Raw genomic sequence first — 26,120 nt, 5'->3', positions numbered from 1 at the left:
ACAAGTATGTGGATACTTTTAAGAACTCAAAATGAGAAAACCAAAACAGAAGTCTGGGTGCATGAACATATATACACATATATGTACAGATTTGATCCCCACACATGCCCCCAAACAGGTTTAAACAGATAAGATAACCCATCATTCTATACTCAGAAAGCAGAGATAAATACTGTTTGTTTGTAAATCAGTGGTTATTACCAGCCAAAATGTGTAGCTGGAATTCTGCATCTGCAGTTCAGAGGTACTTTGATTAGATCCCATTAAAAGGAAAAAACATTCAAAATAATAAGCACATTTTACTAACAGCAAAGAATTCTCCCACTTTTTATTTATTTTGACATACTGATATTTCCATCAACTTGCAAGTGGAAGATAAGCTGTTCAATAAAAGCCTTTTCATATATATAATATACAGAAATTTTAAAAGTCTGTTCATATAATGGATTCTTTTGGTACTAACAAAAAATTGAGATACAAATAATTGACTATAAGTGACACTATCACTAAACCAAGGTACACAGGACTTTCCTGCACTTCATTTCAGGAAAAAGATCCAAATAATTCTTATTGTGTTAGAAGAATAAAATACATTTGTCATAGTATAACATTATTGTATTCCCTTAAAGCAGGAACTATGTAAAGTTTTTAAATTAAAAAATGTTCAGGCTTACTTCTGTAAACAATCATATCACTGATTACACACAATTCTCTCATCATGCAAAAAAACCTCAGTTAGTTGTTTTCTAAATTCTAATGAAGTCAAACAAACTAATAACAGCAATTTAATTAGCAAGCTGTAAATCAGAGAGGTGTAGAAATTCAGCAGTTGAACTGTATTTCCTATCTACAGTACTACTGCTACTCTATTTTCTTCATGTTTTAGAAGAACTAATAGGCATTGATGGTCAAAATAAGAATTTCATTATTGCAGCAAATGACAGAACATGTGAGAGGAAAACAGTTCCTCATGCCATGATAATCTTTATCATCCTTTAAAAGGTAAAGGAGTATGTGCATATGTGTGGAAAGGAATAGGAAACAAAAGCAAGTAGTTAATACAGGTACATAAAGGGAATGCTGGGATAACTACATTAGAATTATATCTATTAAAAAAAATTGATCTGGAGTCTGCCCAATGTACCAAAAACAAAAACAAAAGAGCAGACGTTAAGTGCAAGTTTAACCTGATAATTTATTTGTGAAAAAAAAGGGTAGTTTTGATGAGAAAAAGTTCAATACTTTCCTTGTAAACACAAAGAAACTCAATAGAAATTTTAAAGGTAGTAGGTCAGAAAATGCAACAGTTAACTCTTATAATTCTCTTCAATTAAACAGACAAATCAAGTTGAAGACAAATGTTAAAATACTTTGTAGTCTGAATATTTATCAGCCTATATATCCTGTTGTTCCAATTGGCTTTTGATTAAAAAAAAAAAGAAAGAAAATTTTTATAAGAGCTACCACATCTCGAAAGTGATGAAAATAAATTAGTTCCCCCACCAAAAATATCGTTTAACCTCTAAAGCATAAAAAGCTATATAATATCTTATACAAATTAACCAGTGTTCTTACAAAAGTAATGCAGTTTTGGACTGATGACATTACATTGTATTTGTGGTGAAGTACTAGGCACAAGATATCAATTAGGCATTTTCAGTCTACTCAGTCTCTAAGGTTATCATTTAATTCTTGGCAATATATAATAACTGGTACGCATTTTGGTACTTAAGTCACGAATTGTGGAGAACAAGAAGCAGTGTATTATAGTAACAGGGTCTGGATTTAACAAACAATTACAGTATTGAACAAATATCTTCTATGAACTTTGTGATTTGTTTTGCTGTTGGTCACTTGTAGTAGATCCTGCAAAGATAAAAGAAAAACAAGTCAGCATAATTTGTTGTGTATTGCCACCTTGGCTAAAGTTCCCTCACATGGATGATGGATTTATTTCATAAATAAATAATGCAACATAAATAAATAATAAATACAATAATGTTAAAAACAAGTTAGGTATATTTCATATAGGCTGAATTAGACTGATATGAAAGAATCTATATAAACCCCTAAAATATTCTAAAGAGCAGAATAGAAGTGTCTACTTGGTAATATGACAAACAGGTTTTAGATTGAAGAAATCACAGGTAGAAAGCAAAGGGTTTATTACAACTCAAATATATGAAGCTATAAAAAGATTTCTATTACCTCAAAACTATAAAATATTACCTCAGTGTCTAAACATGCCACTTTTCTCCAATAAAACAGGTGGGAATGGGGGAGGGAAGAGACTGCCAATGCTCAAAAAAGTAATGGGCTCTACAGACTCTGGAAATTTAAAAACTGGTAAAATGTCTTTAAGAGCCCCAAAAGGGTAAGGGACAAATAAAGAACTTATTTTCCTAAGCCTTATCCTATCCTTGGGAGTTTTATAATGCTAAGCAGGATATACTCCAAAATCTTATGTGAGGAGTACTTTATCTTCATTGAAGAAAAATCAGGCACTAAGCTCATACAAATTTTTATCTATTATGCTTAAATGAAAAAATATATTTATATATTTTATATTATATATTAAATATTATATTATATATTAAATGTGTGAAATTTAATGTCTTATTAGCAGAGATGGACAAAATGCCAGAGTTATTTTTCAAAAGCTGTGGCTTAAAAAAAAAAAAAGGAAGCCCCTTTAATCTTTGGCACAGTGGTGCTGGTACAAATTTCCAGTAGCAAATGGCAAATGAGGGGTATTCCGAGCATCTTACTACAAGTCACTTAGAGTTGATATTGAAAGTCTGAGTAAAAACTGATGAGAAGTTATAATCAAAGAAACATTTATTTGAATACATCAAAGGAAACCCTCAAGATATATGTAAAATGAGAAACAAAGACTTTAGGGCAACTAGGAGATAGATAATCTAAAAATGAATAATAAATTTAAAAAAAAGGAAGAGAGACATGTAAGAAGTACTACTTAAGATCAAGTTTAAGTTAAATATAAGCTAAACAGATTGTGGTGTATATATATAATAGAAATGAAATCCTGTCTGAAATAGACTGAAAGGCTGAAGCATAATATGGAATAACAAAAAATATTATAATCCTGATACTATAAGACAAGTGACTCATCAGGATGTATCATAGAATTATTCATTCATATTTCATACTATGCTCACCCAAACAATAATATAATTATTTACTTTTCTAAGTCTTAACCATTCTAGGCACCATAATAAAATAAGTTATACCTCTACTGAAAAGCATAAGTAATGCAAGTACAAAGAGTAGGTAAAAGGCAAAAAAAAAAAAAAAAACCCAAAAAACAAAAAACTTCATTTGTGGTGTGGAAGATTCACCTTCATTAAATACCGAAGTAACAGTTTATAAAAAATAAGTTAATAAAATCTATTTCCTATGACTGATCAAGAGTTGCTAGGCTACAGGGGCTGGTTGTCTAAGACTTAAAAAAAAAAAAATCAAATAATTTGTCAATCCAATAGTCAAAAGAATCAACATTGGAAAGATACGACATACTCTGTACCAAAAAAAAATGTCAAAACAGACTTTCCATATTAACAACATGTTTCTTTTAAAACAACTCTGGGCATAAAAGCTTCATTTTTCTGAAATTACCCACTGGGACTGAAATTTTAGAAATATATTTCATAAGTGAATCTCAGTAAAATTCTCTGAAGTTTTCTCACAAGTTTAAAGCAAAATAAAGTATATTATTTTAGGCACAGAGGATTACAAAAGTCTCAGTGATATTTTCAAAACATCTAACCTTGATTTGATTGTTCCATATTCATTCTTTCTCCACCTGTAGTCTCCAACATTTCTTCATCTTCCTCATCATCATGTAGGTCTTTTGAAATTAATTGTCTAGCTAATTTAATATTCAGTCCTTCATTGTAGTGAAGTTTTCTTTTCATTTCAAACTGTCGCTTTTTTTCTATAAGATACAAAAAAGTAAGCTTAGGAAGTCTTATCTCAAGGATTGACCCATGCCTGTTTTGTACATAAAGTTTTACTGAAATATAATCATGCTTATTTGTTTTTGTCATGCTTAAGGCTGCTTTTGTGCTCAATGGCAGAACAGAGTAGTTTGCAATAGAGACCACTGGGTGTGTAAAACCTAAAATATTTACTATCTGGTACTTTACAGAAAAAGTTTGCCAACCTCTGCTTTAAATGGTTCAAGTACATCTCAATGGAGAACAGGAATAAGATAGAGCCATTAGAAGTTAAAATATTTGTGTGTCTATGGCCATACTACCCTGAACGTGCCCTATCTCGTCTGATCTCAGAAGATAAGCAGAGTCAGGCCTGGTTAGCACTTGGATGGAAGAAGTTATATTTGTGAAGAAAATTTATAGATTATGGGAAAATTATCCAGAAAGAGTTGAATGGGGACAAAAAAAGGCAAACGACAGTACCATATACTGTATATATTATGTACTAAACCTGCACACATACCCATGAACACAGAAAATAAGACTCAATAACTAACAGTAGTTGATGCATGGTGCAGTCTGAATATTTCATATTTTCTATTTTTATAATTAAGAAAAAAAACCTTATTATTTGTCAAGAAACCACCATGATTTAAAACACTACCAGCTAAAACAGTAACTTCATTCTCAGAGTAATTTTAAGAGAAACCTGTTTATAAAGGAATGGTGAAGTGATTCCAGATTATTCTCTCATTTACAGTCTTCACCATAGAAACACAAAGCTGGCAGCAATTCAACACAACTGATTGCATTAATAGACAGCACCTTAAAGAGCAACTGTTTATGAAGAAATAATTCTAGGATTTTAAAATTTCTTAGACCAGTAAATTAAAAAAACAAAAAAGAGAGGTCTACATAAAATTGCCAACTATTTTGCCAATGAAGAGCATTAAAATTCATTCACCATTGATTTAAAGTTTCATTAAAATATCTTAATGTCAAAAAAGCATAAAGACATCTCTCAATAAGGTGATTCAAAATACTTTCTTAATGACTCTAATTCTCTAAGTTTTTATCATCATCTATGCTGATATTTTAAAAAAATCTTCATGTCACTACTTATCGATCACTTTTCATCCTCTATTTGGATAGGGAGAGTCAAAGTTCTGAGACTAACATCCATAATATCACCGTATAAACATTTGTTTCAAATTACCAAGATCTTGCCAGATAGCTTTATAAATTAATTTTGTGACATGTTTTGCTCTTTGAGGGTATTATATTATAGAGAAGAATAAAATTTTTAAAAAAGACCAATAAAAGGATCAAATCTCCATGACTAAATTTTTAGTGATGTCTTTCAAGCATTCAAATGATGTAAAAACAATACTAAAAAATAACAAAAAATAATTGTTCTACAAGCCTCCACTACCAAGGGCAATTTTACTAAGGTAACACTTTTTTCATTACAAAGTAACATATGTTCACAGTAGAAACTTAAAAAAAACCTCTTAATTTCCTCACTCAGAAATTACCATTAACAGTATTTCATAAGATGTTTTTCTAAAAATGTATTTTATAAAAATATATCATACTGTATTTTTAATGTATTATTAAGATTTAATGCATTATTTAATATATTATTAGGATGAATATATATCCAGTTTGCATAGAGCAGTCTCAGTTTGTGCCTATTGCTTGGTAGAACTATAATGATGACCCAGTTTAGACAGTAAAGTATATGAACATATAGTAAACATTCTGCCTCGTACATAGCATATATACATAATTTTTAAGTGGTTACAAGGTACTGAGTTATAATTTAATTCGCTATTCTCAAAGATTTCTGATTTTCCCTATTACATTTTCAATGTTTTCATGGTGTAATGTATATAAATATTTTTACATTTATTCTATTATTTTTCTCAATATAAGCCAGTGTTATTCGAACTTTGCATTATGACTCTTTCCTAAGTAACAACCAACATTTAAAAAGATGAAGTAAAATAAATTGGAATGTATCATATATAGTAAAGGCAAGTACTTTTTTGTAAAATTTTTACTTTTGTAATTATGAGTACATGTATACTGAATGGGACTTGGTAAAAAATACTTCAAAAAAACTGCCCTCCAAAATGGCCAATTTTTCATACCCACCAATGTTACTGTGTGAGTAACCTATTTCTCCACATTCACACTAAAAGAGAATTGTCATTCTTTTTAATCTTTGTTGATCTGCAAGGAAAGAAAGGTACCATGATGCTGTTTTAATTTGCACTTTCTTATTCTTAGGAATTGATATTATAGTATTTCTCTTTTGTGAATGTTATTTATGAAGTCTAAGAAAATTCTTTCTAATTCTAATATGTTGAACTGAGTTGTTATATTCTAATTTTGGAATAATCAATATTTATTATGTCACTTAAAATATGCAAAGTATTCATTACATAGAAAGCTGCTAAGATAAGTGGTCTCAATAGTCTTTGAATATTTATATTCACTTTACTTATAATCCTTATATGGTAGAGCAACATAATGCGAAGAGTACAAGAACATTTAGGTTTCAGGCCCAGATCTAATGATGGTCAACTGCCTGTATACACTAAACAAGTGAATTATTCTATTGTACCTTTTACTTTTTACAGAGACATCCTAAAATAAGTATTTTTTACAGCTCCCAATTCACAAATGAGGAAACTGAGGCTCAGAGAAATTAAGCAAATTAGTCAAGTGGCATACCTGGAGCACAAACAGGTTTGTCTAACTCCGTAGTCAATAATTTTACTTGCTAGGCTATAAGTTACAAGAAAATTTTTCCAAGAATCTTTGCTGTCAATAAATAATGATTTTTTAGTCATGTAATTAATTAAAACAAAGAACACCTATGTAATTCAGTAACTCTACCACTGGAAACTGAATTAATGAAATTATAATCAGTCACCTGGCTCCCCCTGCCGGCTAGGTAATGGAACTACAACTTAAGGAATAATGATACCTTTATGAAAATTGACAATATACATTAATAATAAATTTTCTATTCTCAACAGATCATATTTTTAGAGAGCAATGAGGAAACAAACTAAAAACAATCTGTGTCTGAAACCCTTTTCAAGGACCTCTTGGAGGCATATTTTTGGAAAATAAGTCAAATCACTGAGAGTAAAAGACTTACAACTTGAAAATATGCTACATGTAAAATTATTCTTATACAAATATTAGGTTCCGACCCTCACAGTTCTGTAACAGGCTGTATTCTAAAGATTATAGGAAAAAGTAGCAAATTATACCTTAGCAACCACATGTGACAAAAATCCTGACAGTTAACTAGAAAATATTTGGAATCTTAGTTCTAAAGTTTTTTCTCAACTTCTTTATAAAGGTAGTCCTCGCTTGTAAAGCTTCAAGTACACTTCTACTCTACTTCCTTTCTTCTTCTTTTTTGTGAGTGTTTGTGTATTTCTTGCATCTTTCCTCCTCATATATAGGCTTGGTTTTTCCTTAAGTTGAAAATAAACTATACACAATTTTAAAATTCTTGCAAAGATTATACGTTCTCATGGTTCAGAAAGTATAAAAAGCAACAAAGATAAAATACATTCCTTTTCTTCCCACTTCTATAGTAACCACTGTTATTTGTGAAAACAGAAGCCATAAGCAGGCAGCAATGCCATAACTGTGTATGTGCTGTATGGGCTACGAGAGCCGATGACACTATTGCTCTTTTAGTTTGATGGGACCTAATAAAGACTGCCACTCTGCATTTGACCATCTTGGTTCATTTGATAAGTTGTACCACTGTCTAACAATAGAAAAAGCACAAGCAAATGGGAAATTAGTTCTTACAGCTATGCACTTTATGACCATCCAGTCAATGACTCTAAAAGCATTAATTAACTAATTAATTAATTTAGAAAGAGATTGAGTTTTCAGCCTTGTGCAGTGGCACAATCCTAGCCTATAGTCTCAAACTCTTGGGCTCAAGTGATCCTCCTGCCTCTCGGGCTCCCAAGTTGCACTAAAAAGTACAATGAAAGGAATACTTATAATTATTTTATTTTATTTTTTTTTTTGAGACAAGTTCTCACTCTATTGTCCAGGCTATAGTGCAGTGGCATCATCATAGCTCATTGCAACCTCAAACTCCTGGGCTCAAGCACTCATCCTATCTCAGCTTCCCAAGTAGCTGGGATGACAGACTTGCACCACTATGACTGGCTAATTTTTTTTTTTTTGAAACAGAGTCTCACTTTCTTGCCCAGGCTAGAGTGAGTGCCATGGTGGTCAGCCTGGCTCACAGCAACCTCAATCACCTGGGCTCAGTGATCCTACTGCCTCAGCCTCCCGAGTAGCTGGGACTACAGGCATGAGCCACCATGCCCGGCTAATTTTTTGTATATATATTTTTAGTTGATCAATTAATTTCTTTCTATTTTTGGTAGAGACGGGGTCTCGCTCTTGCTCAGGCTGGTTTTGAACTCCTGACCTTGAGCAATCTGCCTGCCTCGGGCTCCCAGAGTGCTAGGATTATAGGCGTGAGCCACCTCGCCCAGCCTTGACTGGCTAATTTTAAAATATTTTTTTGTAGAGACAGGGTCTTGCTATTGCCCAGGCTGGTCTCGAACTTCTGGCTTCAAGTGATCCTCCTGCCTCAGCCTCCCAAAGTGCTAAGATTACAGGTGTGAGCCACCACATCTAGCCACTTACAACTACTTTAAAGACGGTAATACTTTGAAACCAGGGGGGGAAAAACTATTACACAATGAACCCTCACAAGTAGAATCTGAATTATAAAAATGTTGCTTTCCATTTTCCTATCATCCACTTTCCAAAAAAGAAAACCATCTGCCAATCTGCCAAATAATGGACTTATTTTAGCAAAAATTATTATCATCATGCTTAAAGTAGTAAAGGAGAAACTACCTTGTTCTTCAGGTGAGAGGTCACTATCTTCCTCTCCACTGCTTTCTTCTTCCCGAACGCGATACTTCAGCTCCGAGCCTTCAGCAGCAGCTAATCTATACAACAACCATTTACAAAGAAATTAACACTTTGATATTCTTTTATTGTTTAAGAGTCATATTCAACTTCTGAGTCTCGTAAAAACATCTAAAGATTATTAATATGCTAGCAATAATCTGATGAGGAAAATAAAAAGTGAGACAATAGAAACCAATAAGCAATAAGAACAGTGGAAAGGATGCTAAAATCAAGAACAGCCAAGGAAGAGAGTTTTTATTTTATGAATTTACTTCTTTTTTGCCTTTCTTAAATATTTTTAAAACATAAGTGACAGGGCATTTTTAAAAAAAACCACAGGGAAGTGACATACTTCAGTATCCCAGGTTCAGGTACTCCAATCTTCCTACCACTTACATACCTTGATTTTGATCAAGAAATAAGATTATAAAAATTGATATGAAAAAATCTAACCTTAGCCTTTTGTTTATTTTACACTTGTACAAGTAAAGCAACATAAAATTCCTTTAACTCTGTACAGCTAAAAACAGCATAAGTGAAAATGCTTTTATAGTGATCAGTACTTACTTCTTAGCTAAGATATCTGGAGTCATGGCTTCAGTGGATTCTGAATCACTATGTACATCTTCATCATCACCTATCATACTAGGATGACAAGCACATTGTAATTAATACTTGAAATATAATTTTCAACAAGAAAAACAAGGCAGAAAAACATAATTCTATCAACCTAGTTTAATATATCAATATATTGATAGCTTTGTCATCATCTTTGAGGTTTAACTTTTAAACAGTTTCTATTCAATGCAAATATTTAAAAGCATAGCACCAACCAAGAAAAGACTCCAACTGATTAAAAAAAAAATAACCATAAAAATAGTCAACCCTTCATATCCATGGGTTCTACCATCAATGGATTCAACCAACTGTGGACTGAAATAGTCATTGAAAATAAAAACTGCAGCTGTATTGAACATGGACAGATGTTTTTCTTGTCCTTATTCCTGTCTAAACAATATAACAACTATTTACACAGCATTTACATTGTATTATGTATTATAAGTAACCTAGAGATGATTTAAAGTATTCAAGAGGATGTGCACAGGTTTTTGCAAATACAATGCCTGTTTGTATCAGGGATTTGAGTGCCTGTGGATTTTGGTATATGAGGGAGGTCCTGGAACCAATTCCTCATGGATATTGAAGGACAAACTATACTGAAAACTTGATCATCTGAAAAAAATAAAAACACTACGAAGTTTGAATGATTCCATCAAATGGGAGGGAATAAGTAATGTAAAATAAACCACTGTTTGGTTTTAAAGTATTTGTATGTCAATCTTACAGTCAAGACAAATGATCTAACAGATACAGGACTAGGTAAAATAACAAAATTACATCCTAAGGATCTCATTCAGGAAATTTAAAAGCTATTTAGCTTTCCCAGTGGACCCTCTACTGAAAAATTTGCTCCCACTATACTGCAAAAATGAGCATCCTTAGTTCTCAAGCCACTGGTATATTAAAGTCACAAGGTACATTAAACTGAACTCAATTAGACAGAAAAACTGTCAGTTTATACATTTCCTGGTTAATTAAGGAGATAAGTACTATAGTTTACATTATACTCTTTTTTCCAAGGGAAGTTGAAATGAACTCATCTATATTATTGGATTTAATTAACCAGAGTAGGGTAAAATAAAGAATTTGCCAACTTGTGGAATTATCCTATAGAAAATTCTATTTATGTTATAAAATTTACAGATGAATTGTATGAGTATGTTTATGTATGTACATAAAAGAAATAATAACTTTCTGTATACTAATAATATGAAATTCTTAAGTAGTAAGATATTATCTGTCTATAAAAAGCATCTTCTGGCTGGGTGCAGTGGCTCACACCTATAATCCTAGCACTTTGGGATGCTGAGGCAGGAGGATTGCTTGAGACCAAGAGCTCAAGATCAGCCTGAGCAACACAGCAAGACCCTGTCTCTATAAAAAAAAATAAAAAATATATAAAAAATATATAAAAGTTAGCTGGACATGGTGGTACAAGCCTATAGTCCTAGCTACTTGGGAGGCTGAGCTAAGAGGATCACTTGAGCCCAAGAGTTTGAGGTTGCAGTAAGCTGACTATGTCACTGCACTCTAGCCTGGGCAACAAAGTAAGACACTGTCTGAAAAAAAAAAAAAAAAAAGCAAAAAGCCATGAAAGGAATTGACAACAAAAGCTGAGCACATATATCTGGGTACATATATTCTTAATTACTTAGGGACAAAGTAACTTTTCTGCAAATACCTATCATTCGTTATTATTTTAAATATAAACAGTCAAAAAATAACAACCACAACTACTTTTTAAAATCATGCCAGATCTTAACTCTTTTAGGATGGTCATCCCCAACTACACAAATAAGTGAGGGATGGCCACTATATTTATTGAAAAGGAAGAAAGCCCTAACTTTGGATTCTGCTACACTAAAAGTTTTAAGAAATGTTTCAGACGTTGGCTACCGTGGCATGTGCCTATAGTTCCAGCTACTTGGGAAGCTGAGGTGGGAGGATTGCTTGAGCCAAGGAGTTTGAGTCATAGCTGTAGTATCACGCTATGACTGTGCCTGTGAAAAGCCACTGTACTCTAGCCTGGGCAACGTAGTGAGAATCATCTCTTTAAAAGAAAGAAAGAAAATAGACACGTCTCAAAATACATACTTGGAATTAGGAGAAAAATAATGTATAAAACTCTTCATAAAATGTCTATTTCTTCACTAAAATTTCATTAGTATTGGGTTTTAGTATCTGTACCTCCTATTTCATTATTTCTTTCTCTCCTTGTCACAATCTTTAATGTCTTCATATGTATTCTTATTTTTACTGTTTTTGTTAGTATCGAGTTATTAAAATCATCTTCCAAAGTTTTCATCCATTGATTTAAAATACAGTATTTCTTAACTCTATTTTAATGGTAATTTCTGGATTTATATTGTCTTCAATGACAAAATATTTTATTTATTCAATATAAGTGATGGTACAATCTTAATTAGGTATTTCTACTTATTTAGAATCTCCAACTTCTTATAATGCTTATTGATGCATTTTTTTGGTCTTCATACTGGTTTATTGCCACACTGTTATTTTGCAATGCATTTAAAAAATTCCGAGACGTGAAACTGCCAAAAATCACAATGTAATTATCTGAACTACAATATTACATAAGTTAAAAAATAAGGACATAAAATAACAAAAATGAGCTGTCTTTCAGTGGGTTAAAACAGAGTTACTATCCATGTAGTTATCCTTTTTTCAAAGAGACTGAGTAAGCTCCTGATTTCTACTTGGGAAGCAAACAAGCTCAGGTCTCACTTTCCTTTCAAGGAAGGCAAAACTCACTAATCTTTGTGCATTATTAGTAGCTAGTGACCACGGAAGTGCAACAAATAAATGTTTTCTACAATTATAAGTACAAAATGGATTCCACAATTTTAAAGTTACACATTACTTCTACTATTGCTAAAAAAGTGCAGTTAGGTTATTGACTACTGCTCTAGTAAAAAATATAAAATAAAAACACAAATTCAAATTGGCTGTTCTCCAGACACTCATATCAAATGCAAAATGGAAACAAGTCACAACAGGAATGATGTCTATGTAACATTACCTATGGTAAGGAGTGCTTGGTTCATCTATTTTCATTAAACCATAGTCCTTGTCTGCTGGATGATATGTTGCCAGGATGTTCATTTCATCCCACTTCTGGGACTTTTTACTAAAATTAAAAAGAAAAAAAATTTTTCCCAATGAAGTAAAAGATAAACTTGCACATTTAAAATTCACAAACATTCAAATCCCATATTTCAACTTCTATTTGACTGTTAATCTCTACTTTTACATATACTTTCTTGGAATAGAAATTGACTTAGGGTAAAAGCCATTAAGTAGTTAAAGTAAAATGTTGGTATATATTTTATAGAACACTTAGTGACCAAATATTAAAAACACAGTATTCAGAATCTACATCTGGGCTTCAAAACACTATTACATACTATGACATGCTTAGTCTTCATTTGACCTATAGAATTAATAACTACAATCAAAATCCATACATTGTCTGATGTCAGTAGTTAAGGATTTTTGACCTATTAATAAATACTGGTAACTGATAAACCAAAAAACCCCAAGATCAGTGTACAGAAGGATAAAAATAAATAATAACAAACATTTCCTTCAGGGAATATCACAATTTCTTCAGGGATATCTGTAACAATCAGAATAAGATTCAGAGCATAAAACTATAGAGAAAGCCTCATTAAACTCAGATACCACTAAATAATTAGACTGCAAATAAAATTATAGGTTAGTTAATTCTGAATCTAGAAAAACAAGGGTTTAAGAAATGGTGTACTCAGATTTACTTGAAGAGAAACAAAAATGCTTTGTAAGTACTTCAAGAACATCAATTAAAATTCAACAAAGTATTTGCACCACTACTAAAGTGCTCAATAATTAAATGCCTAAATACAAATTATCTATTCATTAAAAAAGACCTCAAAGATCTCTCTACAAGCCAACATTATTTTGTTACATATACAGTTTGTAACTCTGTTATGTACTTGAAAATAAAATTGCTTTAAAAAGAATCAATATAGGCCGGGCGCGGTGGCTCACGCCTGTAATCCTAGCTCTCTGGGAGGCCGAGGCGGGCGGATTGCTCGAGGTCAGGAGTTCGAAACCAGCCTGAGCAAGAGCTGAGACCCCGTCTCTACTATAAATAGAAAGAAATTAATTGGCCAACTAATATATATACAAAAAATTAGCCGGGCATGGTGGCGAATGCCTGTAGTCCCAGCTACTCGGGAGGCTGAGGCAGGAGGATTGCTTGAGCCAGGAGTTTGAGGTTGCTGTGAGCTAGGCTGACGCCATGGCACTCACTCTAGCCTGGGCAACAAAGCGAGACTCTGTCTCAAAAAAAAAAAAAGAATCAATATAAATGTTACACTGATTCATCCTTTATCCATTTTGTCAATTGGTGAGGTTTTACTGTAGATATCTTCAATTTCCCAGATCCTGAATGCCCTTGAAGAATGACATACTTACATGTTAGTTACTATTATATTCCCTTCTCCATGCTCTCAAAAGGGTTTGATAAATCACCTTGAAAATTGCACATGCTCACTCCTGGCAGGTGAGTTTGATTTTATGTTCTCTTGCTTTCTGCCCTCAAGTACCCACAGTGTCCTCATTTCAGACTAAGCGCTTTTTTCCTTCTTCTTTTATTATGGCAAAATATATATAACATAAAATACACCATTTTAACATTTTTTTTTTTTGCTAATCTTCTCTGTATTGTTCTAATTTTAGTATATGTGCTGCTGAAGCTAGCACTAACCTTTTTTTTTTAGTCAGAGACTCTGTTGCCCAGGCTAGAGTGCCATGGTGTCAGCCTAGCTCACAGCAACCTCAAACTCTTGGGCTCAAGCGATCCTCCTGCCTTAGCCTCCAGAATACCTGGAACTACAGGCACGCACCACCATGTCCGGCTAATTTTTTCTATATATTTTTAGTTGGCCAATTAATTTCTTTCTATTTTTAGTAGAGACGGGATCTCTCTCTTGCTCATGCTGGTTTCAAACTCCTGACCTTGAGCGATCCTCCCCCCTCGGCCTTCCAGAGTGCTAGGATTACAGGCGTAAGCCACCATGCCCGGCCTACCACTAACCATTTTTAAGTGCACAATTCTGTGGCATTAAATGCATTCACATTGTTGTGCAACCATCACCACCATCCATCTCCAGAACTTTTTCATCTTCCCCAACTGAAACTCTGTATCTATTAAACACGACTGCCCATTCCCCCTCCCTCCAGGAAACCATCTGATCACCATTCTATTTCCTGTTTCTATGAATTTGACTACTCTATGTACCTAACATAAGTGAAATCATATAGTATTTGTCCTTGTGTAACTGGATTATTTCACTTAGCATAATGTCTTCAAGGTTCATCCATGTTGTAGCATGTGTCCGAATTACCTTCTTTTTAAAGCCGAATAACTTTCCACTGTAAACTAAGCCCTTTGATTACAGATTCCTTACAAATCTTACTTATCCTTCATTTTCTCAAGAGGTAAAGGCAGGCCCAGACAGATATTCCACAGGTGACTGACACTACAACTCCTATTTTCCCCAAAAAATTCAATGTCAGAAGTTGCCTAAAGTCTTTTCTCCATGAAATAGTAAAAATCTTAAAAGCTTATAAGTTAAAAATTAAGACATAATAGTCATTATTTTAAAGCAGAGAATGCTTCTTGTTTAAAGAACTGCTTTGTTCATTCAGAATGGAACTCGTGGATATTCGCTTAATTCACCTGAATTTTCAACTGATTAAATTAAAATGTGACTAGTATTTGAGAAAGTCACTTGATTAAACTAGACAGGGTAAACAGATCTTGCTTTAACAATATTGATTTCTAGTGTAAGGACCACTGTAAAAAAGAAAAGAACATTCATGAAAGTGTCACTACAGCTATACAAGCAGGTACAAAAACCTTGCACTTTTTGTGAAATACCTATTTATCTTGTTTTGAAAATGCAGCTTTTAAATGGGTGCAGGACTGCTACAAGAAAGGAATAGCTATAGATTCTAATATGATTTGAGAACAGTGAAGTTATTATATAGTAACTTAAAAGCAAAAGGAAGGTAAAGGATATAAAGCTGAAAAATTTACGCCAGCAAAGGATAGTTTGATAATTTTGAAAGAGGTTTGTCTTAAAAAATGTCAGGACAACAAGAGAAGCAGCTTCTGCTGACCGAGAGGCAGCAGACAAGTTCCTAGATAGCATTATGAAAATCACTGAGAAGAAAGGGTATCTGCCTGAATAGGTTTTAATGCACAGAAAGTGCCCTATTCTAGAAAAATATGCCACTAATAAATAAAGGATATTTATCAGTAAGCAAGAGAAATGAGCTCCAGGATTTAAGATAGGAAGTGATAGGTTAACTCTACTTTTTTCTGCAAATGCACTAGGGTTTATGATCAAGACTGTACTTAACTATAAAGCTGCTAACTCCTGAGCCTTGAAGGGAAAAGATGAACAACAGGTGCCAGTCTTTTGGTTGTACAGACACAACAAGGAGGCCTGGACAAGAACCCTTTTTCTGGACTGGTTCTGTCAATGAGATCAGGTAGTACTTTGGCAGTAAAGGGCTGCCTTTTAAAAGTTCTTTTGATATCAGACAATGTCTCTGGCCACCAAGAACCCCACAAGCTCAACACTAAAGGCTGTCAAAGTGGTCTACTTGCCTCCAAACATGTCTCTAATTTAGCCTCTAGATCAGAGCATCATAAGGACCCTTTAAGGCTCATGGTACATATTACTCTATGGAAAGAATTATCAATGCTATGGAAGAGAACCCCAGCAGAACATCATGAAAGTCTGGAAGGATTACATCATTGAAGATGCCATTGTTATAGAAAAAGCTATGGAAAGCCAGCAGTCCCAAAACAATAAATTCCTGCTGGAGAAAACTGTGTCCAGATGTTGTATGTGACTTCACAGATTTATGATACAGCCAATCAAGAAAATAAAAAAACAGATTGTGGCCAAAAAAAGGTGGGGGTAGCAGAGTGAAGAGTTTCAAGATATGGATCTTGGAGAAATTCAAGAGCCAACAGACATCACACCAGAGGAATTAACAGATGACTTCATGGAGATGAGAAATTCTGAACCAGTGCCAGACAATGAAGAAGATGCAGAAGCAGCAGTGTCAGAAAACAAATTGACATTAGACAATCTGGCAGGTTTCTTACTATTCAAGACTGCTTTTGATGTCTTTTACAATATAGACCCTTCTATGACATGGGCACTAAAACTAAAGCAAATGGTGGAAGATGGATTGGTATCATATAAAACATTTTTAGAGAAATGGAAAAGCAAAAAGTTAGACAGAAATTACGATGTATTTCCATAAAGTTACACCTTGTATGTCTGCCTCTCCTTCCACCTCTTCATCTATCCTGAGACAGCAAAACTAATCCCTCCTCTTCCCCCTCCTCAGCCTACTCAATGTGAAGATAACAAGGATGAAGACCTTTATGATGATCCACTTCTACTAACAGTAAATATATTTTCTCTTCCTTATAAATTTTAACATTTTCTTTTCTCTAGCTTACTTTATTGTAAGAATACAGCATATAATATACATAACATACAAAATATGTGTTAAGTGACTGCTTATGTTGTAGGTAAGGCTTCCAGTCAACAGCAGGCTATTTGTAGTTAAGTCTTAGGGAGTCAAAAGTTATGTGTGGATTTGACTTCCAGGGTGGGGGAGGGTGTCAGTGCCCTAACCCTTTTATTGTTCAAGGCTTAACTGTACTCTACATGGAAATTATAATAAAATGGGATTTTAATAACAATCCTTATGATTTAGAATTATTAAACCAACTGAAATGTCTGTGAAATTAAATTATAAAAGCACCACACAAATAGAGTTCTTATGATTTTATTTTTAACTTTTAATTTTTAAATATTTATTTATTTATGTATTTACTAATCAAATGCAGTAGTGAGAAGGGGGAAAAGAGCAAAATAAGGAGTTCAATCTGTGACTGTGAAAAATCAATTGAGGTAACTCGGTACCAGCCTTTTATGATTTTAAAATCTAAAGTCTTGGGTTAAGAATCTGAAACAAGATCTCACTTACCACTGTAGGGATTTAGTTCAGATATGGCATTCTGAAAAGAAGTTTAAATTGCTTTTGTACTGAACTCTTTCTACCTTTGACCTGTTAAGACTCAAAATTTATATGATTTTGAAATATTTAAGATATGCCACTGAATGAGTTATTTCTAAAAAGCAATTTTCTATTTCTCTCTAAATCTGCAATTACAGAAATTTTATTTTGCTACATAGCTCTGTAACATACAAATTTCTGTAAACTTAGAAAGTAAATGATTAGGTCTGCTTATGCCATATTCTACATAAGGAAACTCACAATGAAAAGAGATACACTTCTAAAGATTGAAGATAGCAGAAATGATCAAGAAGCTTCTGATTAATAGGATAATGAAAAAAGTGGATACAAGTTTTAAGAGTAGATTAATTTTGTGAAGAAAGCAATCCAATTAATTAACAAGTAGAGATCCATGATACTGTAACTGAATGTTCCCCCATAACCATTTCCTATTAAAGATACTATAAAAGAAAACTAGCACATCTCCATTTATATAAAGTTCAAAAGCAGGCAAACTAAAGTGTTTAGGGATGTATACTTCAGCAATTACCACAAAAGTCAGAATAGTGGTTTCTACTGGGGGAAGGAGGAGACTAATTGGGAAGGGTAAGTGACATTTCTGAAGTAATGGAAATATTTCTTGACTAGGATGGTGGTTACATGGGTGTTTGCCTTCTAACATTTTCTTACACTATACATTTAAAACACTTTGCTATATGTGCATTACAATAAAATATTTAAAAAAATAAACACATATCAACCTTGTCACACACTTCCTAATCTCAAAGCAAAACAAGTTATTTCCTAAATGATGTTAACAATATTGAATTAAAAATGATAATTTATTGTCATTGTTGCTTAGGATAGAAAGAGAATGAAGATGGACCTTTAGAGTTTAAAAAGTCTCTAATGGGGGGGTCAGGGGCAACACCCTTTTTTTTGCAAAAGAAGAAAAAGAACTACAGAACACAAGCAGAAATCATGCTTTCTTAAAATTAAGAATAAATTTGATAATTTGCTAGTATAGGTGTTTGAGTTAAAATTTATTGCCTATAATCCCCAGTGCTTTGGGAGGTCAGGGTGGGCGGAGCACTTCAGGCCAGGAGTCTGAGGCCTGGGCAACATAGTGAGACCCTGTCTCTACAAAAATTTTTTTTTAAAAATTAGCCAGGCGTGGCACTGCAGGCTTGTAAACCCAGCTACTTGGGAGGCTGAGGTGGGAGGATACTGTCAACCAGGAGTGTGAGGCTGCGGTGAGCTTTGACCATGCCATTGCACTCTGCCTGGGAGTCAGAGCGAGAACCTAGCTCTTAAAAAAAAATTAAGAACTTTAATAGTTCCATTCCATGTTACCATATAGCATTTTTTTTGTAAAGAGGACCATTTGTAATATCCCAAATAATTACCAAAACATGTTAGGATTGGGTATTTGTGTGTGTGTTTTTCCCACCTCAGCAGATATAAAATAATATTTAAAAACTGTTTTTGTGTTTCTTTGCTCATTACCTAATATTAGGAAAAATGCTTTTTTAATTTTGCTTATGTGAATCACATTTACATCCTTTGCCTATCTATTGGAAACGTTTCCATACATTTGCACGAGTTATTTAGATTTACATACATACACCACATTATACAGACCCCCAGTTTTTCCCAGTCTGTTTGGAGTTTAGTTTACTTTCACTGCAAATAGAAGCCCCTCCGTTTGCTCAACATAACACTAAGAGAAAGAGAAATCTTTAGAATTACTCAGATCCAAGAAAGATAACAATATTTTGCAATAATAAGCATTTCAATAAAGATATAAAACAACAGGCTCCAATGCTAGTGTAAAGCAGAAGAAACTGTTAGTAGAGGACAGTGGATATGAGAATCAGCATCTCTAAATTTTTGGTAGAATTAACGTGAGTTGTGGAATAACAAACCCCCAGGAATAAACCTGAGTTTAATCTCAATACCATCATGTACTGTATGACCTTCTTGGAGTATCTCCACAGACAAAAATAGGGGTACTACCATTTACAGTGCAGATCTGCTGTATGGTCAAAGCACCTGCTGGTTTCCAGTCCCCCCCCCTTCCCTTTTGGGTGACTGGTTTTCTTACAGCCTAAATCTCGTCCTGAAAAAGTCACCACTTCTCACTTTCACTTTGTTAGCTCAAATGGTGCCATCTCAAAGACCTACTCGTACTTCTTGTTACACGTGACTTATTCATTAGATAATTTTGGCTGTGCTTGAAGTGGGAGGCAGAATTTTGCCTCAAGGTGTTTAAATTTAATTGCACATTTCAATAAATGGTTCTTTCTTTAGATGAAGATTCAACTTATGTAGACTGACAAAATGTAAGACTTCGAAACCTGACAACAATACTGAACAATAAAATAAGATTTAACAATGAAAGCAATTACAAGCAAGCAAAAAGTAACTTTTGGAAACAAATTTTTTATTTTACTCAGTGAGCCTTTGACTGTAACATTCCACATCACCTCATAGACAGAAAAGGACAAAGTTAGAATGTGCTTACATCTTAAATTACATCAATCAAAAATCATTAATCCAAGCACAGTTTTTTTCAAGCAGAATCTGCCTGCATATTACCTAAGAGTATGGTAAAATTTGAATTGAACAGAGTAGTGGACTACCCCAAAGCAGACTGTGTAAAACAACCCATTGAGATGTGGGAAAAATTAACTTCTGCATTTATTTCTATTACAATAAGGCTAACATTTAAGTGTGAGGCACTGGCTTAAACATTTTGCATTTATTAATTCATTTAATCTTAAACTAAGGCTCAGATGTAATGAATAACTCACTGAAAAAACAGCTAATAAAATCTGCTAGTAAGTGGCAGACAGGATCCGGACCTAGGCAGTCTGCCTCCAGATTTACCACTAAAGTATAATACTTCCCATAGATAGGCTTTAATAACATTTAATATATTTGCAATAATTCCAAATGCACATTTTTATACCTCTGAAAAATACATATTAGAAAGGACTGGATCTCATAATCATAATTGGCAGTATTTTTTCTTTCTTGGTGGTACATCTTAGAATCAACAGTGTTTTCTTTTCAATGAAATACACACATGTACTCTGGTCTGTTAAGTTAGACCCTCACAAGTTGTGTACTACATTCAAGGTGTCTTGAAAGAAGAATGAGAACTCCACAATCATAGGATATGACAATGGTGTTCAAACTAGTTCAACAGAGTATTGCAATGTACTGAGATTTATCTATGCCTAATTATGTAGATTTATGAATTCTATCCGGTTTTAATTTAACTAACCCTCAAAAGTTGGTACCTGAAGAAATCATTCATTGAATAAAATAGTGCCAATGCAAGGTATAGAGAGAATAACAACAGCACTGAGTCATCTAAAAAAATTAACGAACCCCCCCCCAATGATGTTTTGATGAGTTCTGACAAGGATTGGATTAAAAAATAGAAATATTTGAAATATGGCTTTATACAAACCTCACTTTAAGAGTATATTTAGTCTTCACGCCTGTAATCCTAGCACTCTGGGAGGCCGAGGCGGGCGGATCGTTTGAGCTCAGGAGTTCGAGACCAGCCTGAGCAAGAGCAAGACCCTGTCTCTACTAAAAATAGAAAGAAATTAATTGGCCAACTAAAAATATATAGAAAAAATTAGCCAGGCATGGTGGTATATGCCTGCAGTTCCAGCTACTTGGGAGGCAAAGGCAGGAGGATTGCAGGAGTTTAAGGTTGCTGTGAGCTAGGCTGGCGCCATGGCACTCTAGCCAGGGCAACAAGAGTGAGACTCTTTCTCAAAAAAAAAAAAAAAACCAGTATATTTAGTCTTGATAATTATCTAAGGATAATAGTATATAATGTATATGAATTATAAACATACATATTTGAAGAGTGTTTGAAATTTTTTCCTTAAAAAAAGTCCCTTGGTAATATCCCACTGTATTTTACATGATAAAGGCACCAATAAAAGGTAGGGTTTATCCTCATTATTCACAGATTATCTGCAAATTCACCTACTTGCTAAAATTTGTAATCCCCAAACCAACATTTGAGGCACTTTATTGGTCACTCATAGACATATGCAGAGCAGGGTAAAATGTGAGTTACCCACTGCACTCATCCCCAGCTGAGGCATTATTTTCCTGACTGAGGTCAAGCAAGGTGATGTTATGCCTTCTTCATTTAGCTCACATACTGTAAAAAAGTGTCCTTTTCGAGGTCTGTTTAGTACCATGTTTCTTCATTTTTGTTGATGAATTTAGTGTATAGAATGGCTCCCAACTGAAAGTACTATCTAGTGTTCCTAAGTGCAAGAAGTCTGTGATGTGACTTACGGAGAAAATACTCCTTAGATAAACTTCCTTCGTCCAGGAGTTATAGTGTAGTTGGCAGCGACGTTCAACGTTAACAAACTACCTATATGTTAAATAAGATGTCTTTAAATACAAACACACAGAAACAAGTTGTGTATTGATTAGGTGACGAAAATGTGACCAGAGGCTTGTAGGAACCTAACCCCACATTTCCCCTAGGAGCTAAGGGTTCAGTACTCATTAACTTTGTGTCTGTCAGGACTTTATAGGACATTATTACTATAATGACAATCAACTTAGATCCCTGGTCATTTTCACATTAATATGAGATTCTTCTTCCTTATACTCTGTGTCCCAAGATTTTTTTTTTTTTTTTTTGAGACAGAGTTTTGCTCTATTGCCCAGCATGGCGTCAGCCTAGCTCACAGCAACCTCAAACTTCTGGGCTCAAGCAATCCTTCTGCCTCAGCCTCCCTCATAGCTGGGACTACAGGCATGTGCCACCATGCCCGGCTAATTTTTTTCCATACATACATTATTTTAGTTGTCCAGTTAATTTCTTTCTATTTTTTAGTAGAGACGGGGTCTCACTCTTGCTCAGGTTGGTCTTGAACTCCTGACCTTGAGTGATCCACCTGTCTCGGCCTCCAAGAGTGCTCGGATTACAGGTGTGAGCCACCACGCCTGGCCCCAAGATTTCAAGTTAGACTATCACACTACCTTTGTAAGTTTCTGAATTCTAAGTGTATTGTAATTGCAAGAGCTATTTATTTTCAGTATTTTTTATACAAAAGGGGGAATGCTGGTTGTAATTAAATTAAAATTAAACATTACAAAATGCTTGTTTTAAATGTATTCAGCTAGTCGTCCATTGATATCTGTGGGGAATCCTCCTTGGATACAAAAATGTGCAATGCTCAAGTCTTTTATATAAAATAGCGTAGTATTTGTATTTAACCTACACATACCTTCTTGTATACTTTAAATCATCTCTAGATTATTTATAATACTTTTAATACAATGTAAATGCTATGGAAATAGTTGTTATGCTGTTTTTTTTAAATTTGTATTTTTAAAAATTATAGTGTTATTTTATCAAATGTTTCTGTTGTATTGTTATTTTATCAAATGTTTTTGATCCACGGTAGGCTGAATCTGTGGATGCAAAATCCATGGCTACAGTGAGCCAACTATATAGTTTTTTATTGTTTCTGTTTGAATCTTCTTTATTAGTAACTTCTCATAGAGTTACCAATATTATCTGCATGAGCTGTGACATAAATAATAATGTATATTTGTTATGGTTTGAATGTTTGTCCCCTCTGAAACTTACACTGAAACTTAATCCCCAATGTGGCAGTGTTGAGAGGTAGAGCATTTAAAAGGTGACTGGGTCATGAGGACCTTGCTCTCATGAATGGATTATCCATTCATCAATTAAAGGGACTGGTGGTTTTATAAGAGGAAGACAAAGGTGAGCTAGCATGCTCAGCCCCCTCACCATGTGATGCCCTGTCCTGCCTTGGAACTCTACAGAGAGACCTCGCCAACAAGGAGACACTCAACAGATGCACCTCCTTGACCTAGCACATTCCAGCCTCTAGAACTGTGTAAAATAAATTTTGTCATTTCTTATAAATTACCCAGTTTCAGGTATTCCATTATAAGCAACAGAAAACAGACGACAACAATACTGTATTAGTAAGAGAATTCTTTACAGTCATATAACAATGATCATGAAAAAGTCCATCACTTTTACCACTTGGAACTAAACATTATAAACTCCAATGAATTAGTTCTCTATAGCTTCCTCTGAAGATAGGACTATAACCTTCTAACTAGACAAGATAGTTACCTACCTTGCAAAAATCCCTTTTATGTGAATCTGCCCTGCCAGTAGCTCCTACAGAAGACGCAGTCCTACAAAGATAGTTGAGTTCATCTAGTACAGTGGCCTTTGAGGCAGAAAGACCTGAATGTAAACCCCAGCTAATAACAGAGAGATAGGGGCAACCCATAGAGTGGGGCCATGGGAAATTACAGTAGATCAAAGCTGAGAATAAACAGAAATTAGGTAGGCAGACAAAGAGAAAAAGATTAAGCCACTTGGTTTCCGGACAAAAATAAACTCACACTGGAGAACAGCTAAATAACTAATGCCAATGAGGACCACATTCCTGCTGCTGAAAAACATAAAGCTGCATTAGAGCCTTCTATAGTTATTTTATTTATCTTTTAACTATCTTGGTCTTCCTGCTACAGTTATGTTCTGGTGAGATTCCGTTTTCTTAATTCCATGACCCACAACCATCCAATCCCCCCCACCCCCAACCCCACTTACAGTGGCTTACCCCAAACTGAAGTTGGAAAATTACATCTGAGGGAATATGAGATTTAAGTATCTAAGAACATGGACATGGAGGAGGTGCTAGACAAAACTAAGGTCTTTTCCAACTCCAAGGCCACAATTCTAAGTTGTGATCCTACTGAGTATTTTCTACACGGTAACACGAGTCCCTATAAATTTATCACTACCAAGTACTAGTTCTTTTCATGATCTTAATTAGATCTTTCATACAGGAATGTCCTAGTTCCAATATTCTAAGATTTCATGAACATCCTCATTGAACTTCATAATTACACATTTTAATAACTTTTCTTAAGTCTTACTTCCAGAATGTAGAGTCCTTACATTTTTAGTATAATCCAAGCCCTCTTGCACTTCTAACCCAGCAGTATATTTTATACTGTAGATACTGTACTGTAACATTTTTTTCATAGAGCATTGGACCTTGGATCTCTTTCTCTGTGCATAAATGCCTACTGCATTCTTCTTTAAAGACTGATATATTGTTCCATTATACAAATGTACCATAATTAATATTTTATCAGTTCTTACTAACGGACTTTGGGTTGTTTCCAACTATTACTATTACAAACAACGCTTCAGGTCAACATCTTTTTAAATGTGTATTTGCAGAAGATGCAAAAGCAACTAAAATATCACTGGGGCATTAAGTTGCTCCTTTCTGAACTGTTCTGAGCTTATACATGTCTTTCAACAGGTATCAAAACTAGAAAGCACTCAAAAGTCTAGTTGCAGATGCAAAAATAATTAGAAATAAAAAACTTTCCATTAAATATAGATCTAGGACTTGGAAAATTTTGGTTTTTCTTAGCACAGAAATAGTGACAAACCAGGAATTAAGAGAGTGAGTGTGGCACGATATTAATGGACAAATCGTCTTTTTTGTGGGACCTTATTACCTTGAACCTAAATGTTAAAAGGTTCCAAGGCAAAAAAACACACTTTAAATATCGAAGAATTTTAAATACCTCGAGATGAGGTTAAGAAATAATAAAAGCTGAACAGTGGAAGCTCTGAAGCTTCGGTTTGATTCCTTAATGTTCCCAACTACAGTAAGTTCAAATATCACATCTGTTTAAAAATGTTATAGATGCATATATACCTGAAGAAAAAAAAAAAGGAAACACGACAAACGTCATCGGTCCTGCCTTCTGTAACATCACTCCACCCGCGGCTAGCCGGGGAAGGAGGAGACCGGAGCCGCATCCTCGCAGCCGAGCCGGCCCGCACTGGGGTCGGGCCGGTAACGGCGGCGGCGCGCCAGGCCGCCGGCCGGGAAGGAGGGGCTCCTCCGGCCGTCCCTCCCAGCTCTCACCTCAGCTCCTCGTCCACACTCCCGCGGGGCTGTTCGGCCGACGCCACCACAGAGGAAGTCGTAGAGGTCTTGTTCTTCAGGATCCCCTTGATCGGCCGGTGCGAGGCCGTCGAGGCCGCCATTGCCGGGCGCTCCGGCTTTCGGCTCAGGGTCGCTGCTTGGCGTGGGGTCCGCGAAGAGAAGGGTCTCGGGCGCTCGCAGACACCCGCTAGGCAGCCGCGGAGCCCGCTTGGGGCTAAAGCGGCCGCACCTGCTGTCTCGGAAACGGCCACCCGCGTCGTTGTCACGACACAACGACCCCGACGCCAGAGCCGAAGCCGCGCGGGTGGCGGCCCTTCGCGCGCCCTTGCCGGAGGCACTTTACCCGCGGCTCGCGGAGAGGCACGGGCCTAGCGCCCCAGCGCTGGAAAGACGCCGACGCCAAAGCCAAGCGGACCCGCCCTCTCGCGATATCTAGGGC

At 34.9% G+C, this 26,120-nt stretch overlaps 1 protein-coding gene across 1 annotated transcript; it reads right to left on the bottom strand.

Annotated features, from left to right (window-relative positions):
* Window positions 1-297: 297 nt before the first annotated feature.
* On the bottom strand, window positions 298-26,120 carry PPP1R2 (protein phosphatase 1 regulatory inhibitor subunit 2). The gene is made up of 6 exons (XM_012780292.2): window positions 25,661-26,120; window positions 12,595-12,702; window positions 9,501-9,578; window positions 8,877-8,971; window positions 3,788-3,955; window positions 298-1,866 (listed from the first exon to the last, which is right to left on the bottom strand). The coding sequence occupies exons 1-6, from the start codon at window positions 25,780-25,782 to the stop codon at window positions 1,820-1,822; spliced, it is 618 nt and encodes a 205-aa protein (XP_012635746.1). The 5' UTR covers window positions 25,783-26,120; the 3' UTR covers window positions 298-1,819.

This window comes from Microcebus murinus, chromosome 1 (assembly GCF_040939455.1).
Source record: "Microcebus murinus isolate Inina chromosome 1, M.murinus_Inina_mat1.0, whole genome shotgun sequence".
Taxonomy (NCBI): domain Eukaryota; kingdom Metazoa; phylum Chordata; class Mammalia; order Primates; family Cheirogaleidae; genus Microcebus; species Microcebus murinus.
Note: the sequence above shows the minus strand (reverse complement) of the source record. Positions and strands in the feature narration are given on the sequence as shown.

What these genes read in the sequence shown, in the direction of transcription:
- PPP1R2 (XM_012780292.2), bottom strand. Translation starts at nt 25,782, where the DNA reads ATGGCGGCCTCGACGGCCTCGCACCGGCCGATCAAGGGGATCCTGAAG. An exon ending in CCAGATATCTTAGCTAAGAA is followed by an intron (nt 8,972 to 9,500) that starts GTAAGTACTGAT and finishes GTTGTTGTATAG; the next exon opens with ATTAGCTGCTGCTGAAGGCT. An exon ending in CCTCTCACCTGAAGAACAAG is followed by an intron (nt 3,956 to 8,876) that starts GTAGTTTCTCCT and finishes TGTATCTTATAG; the next exon opens with AAAAAAAGCGACAGTTTGAA.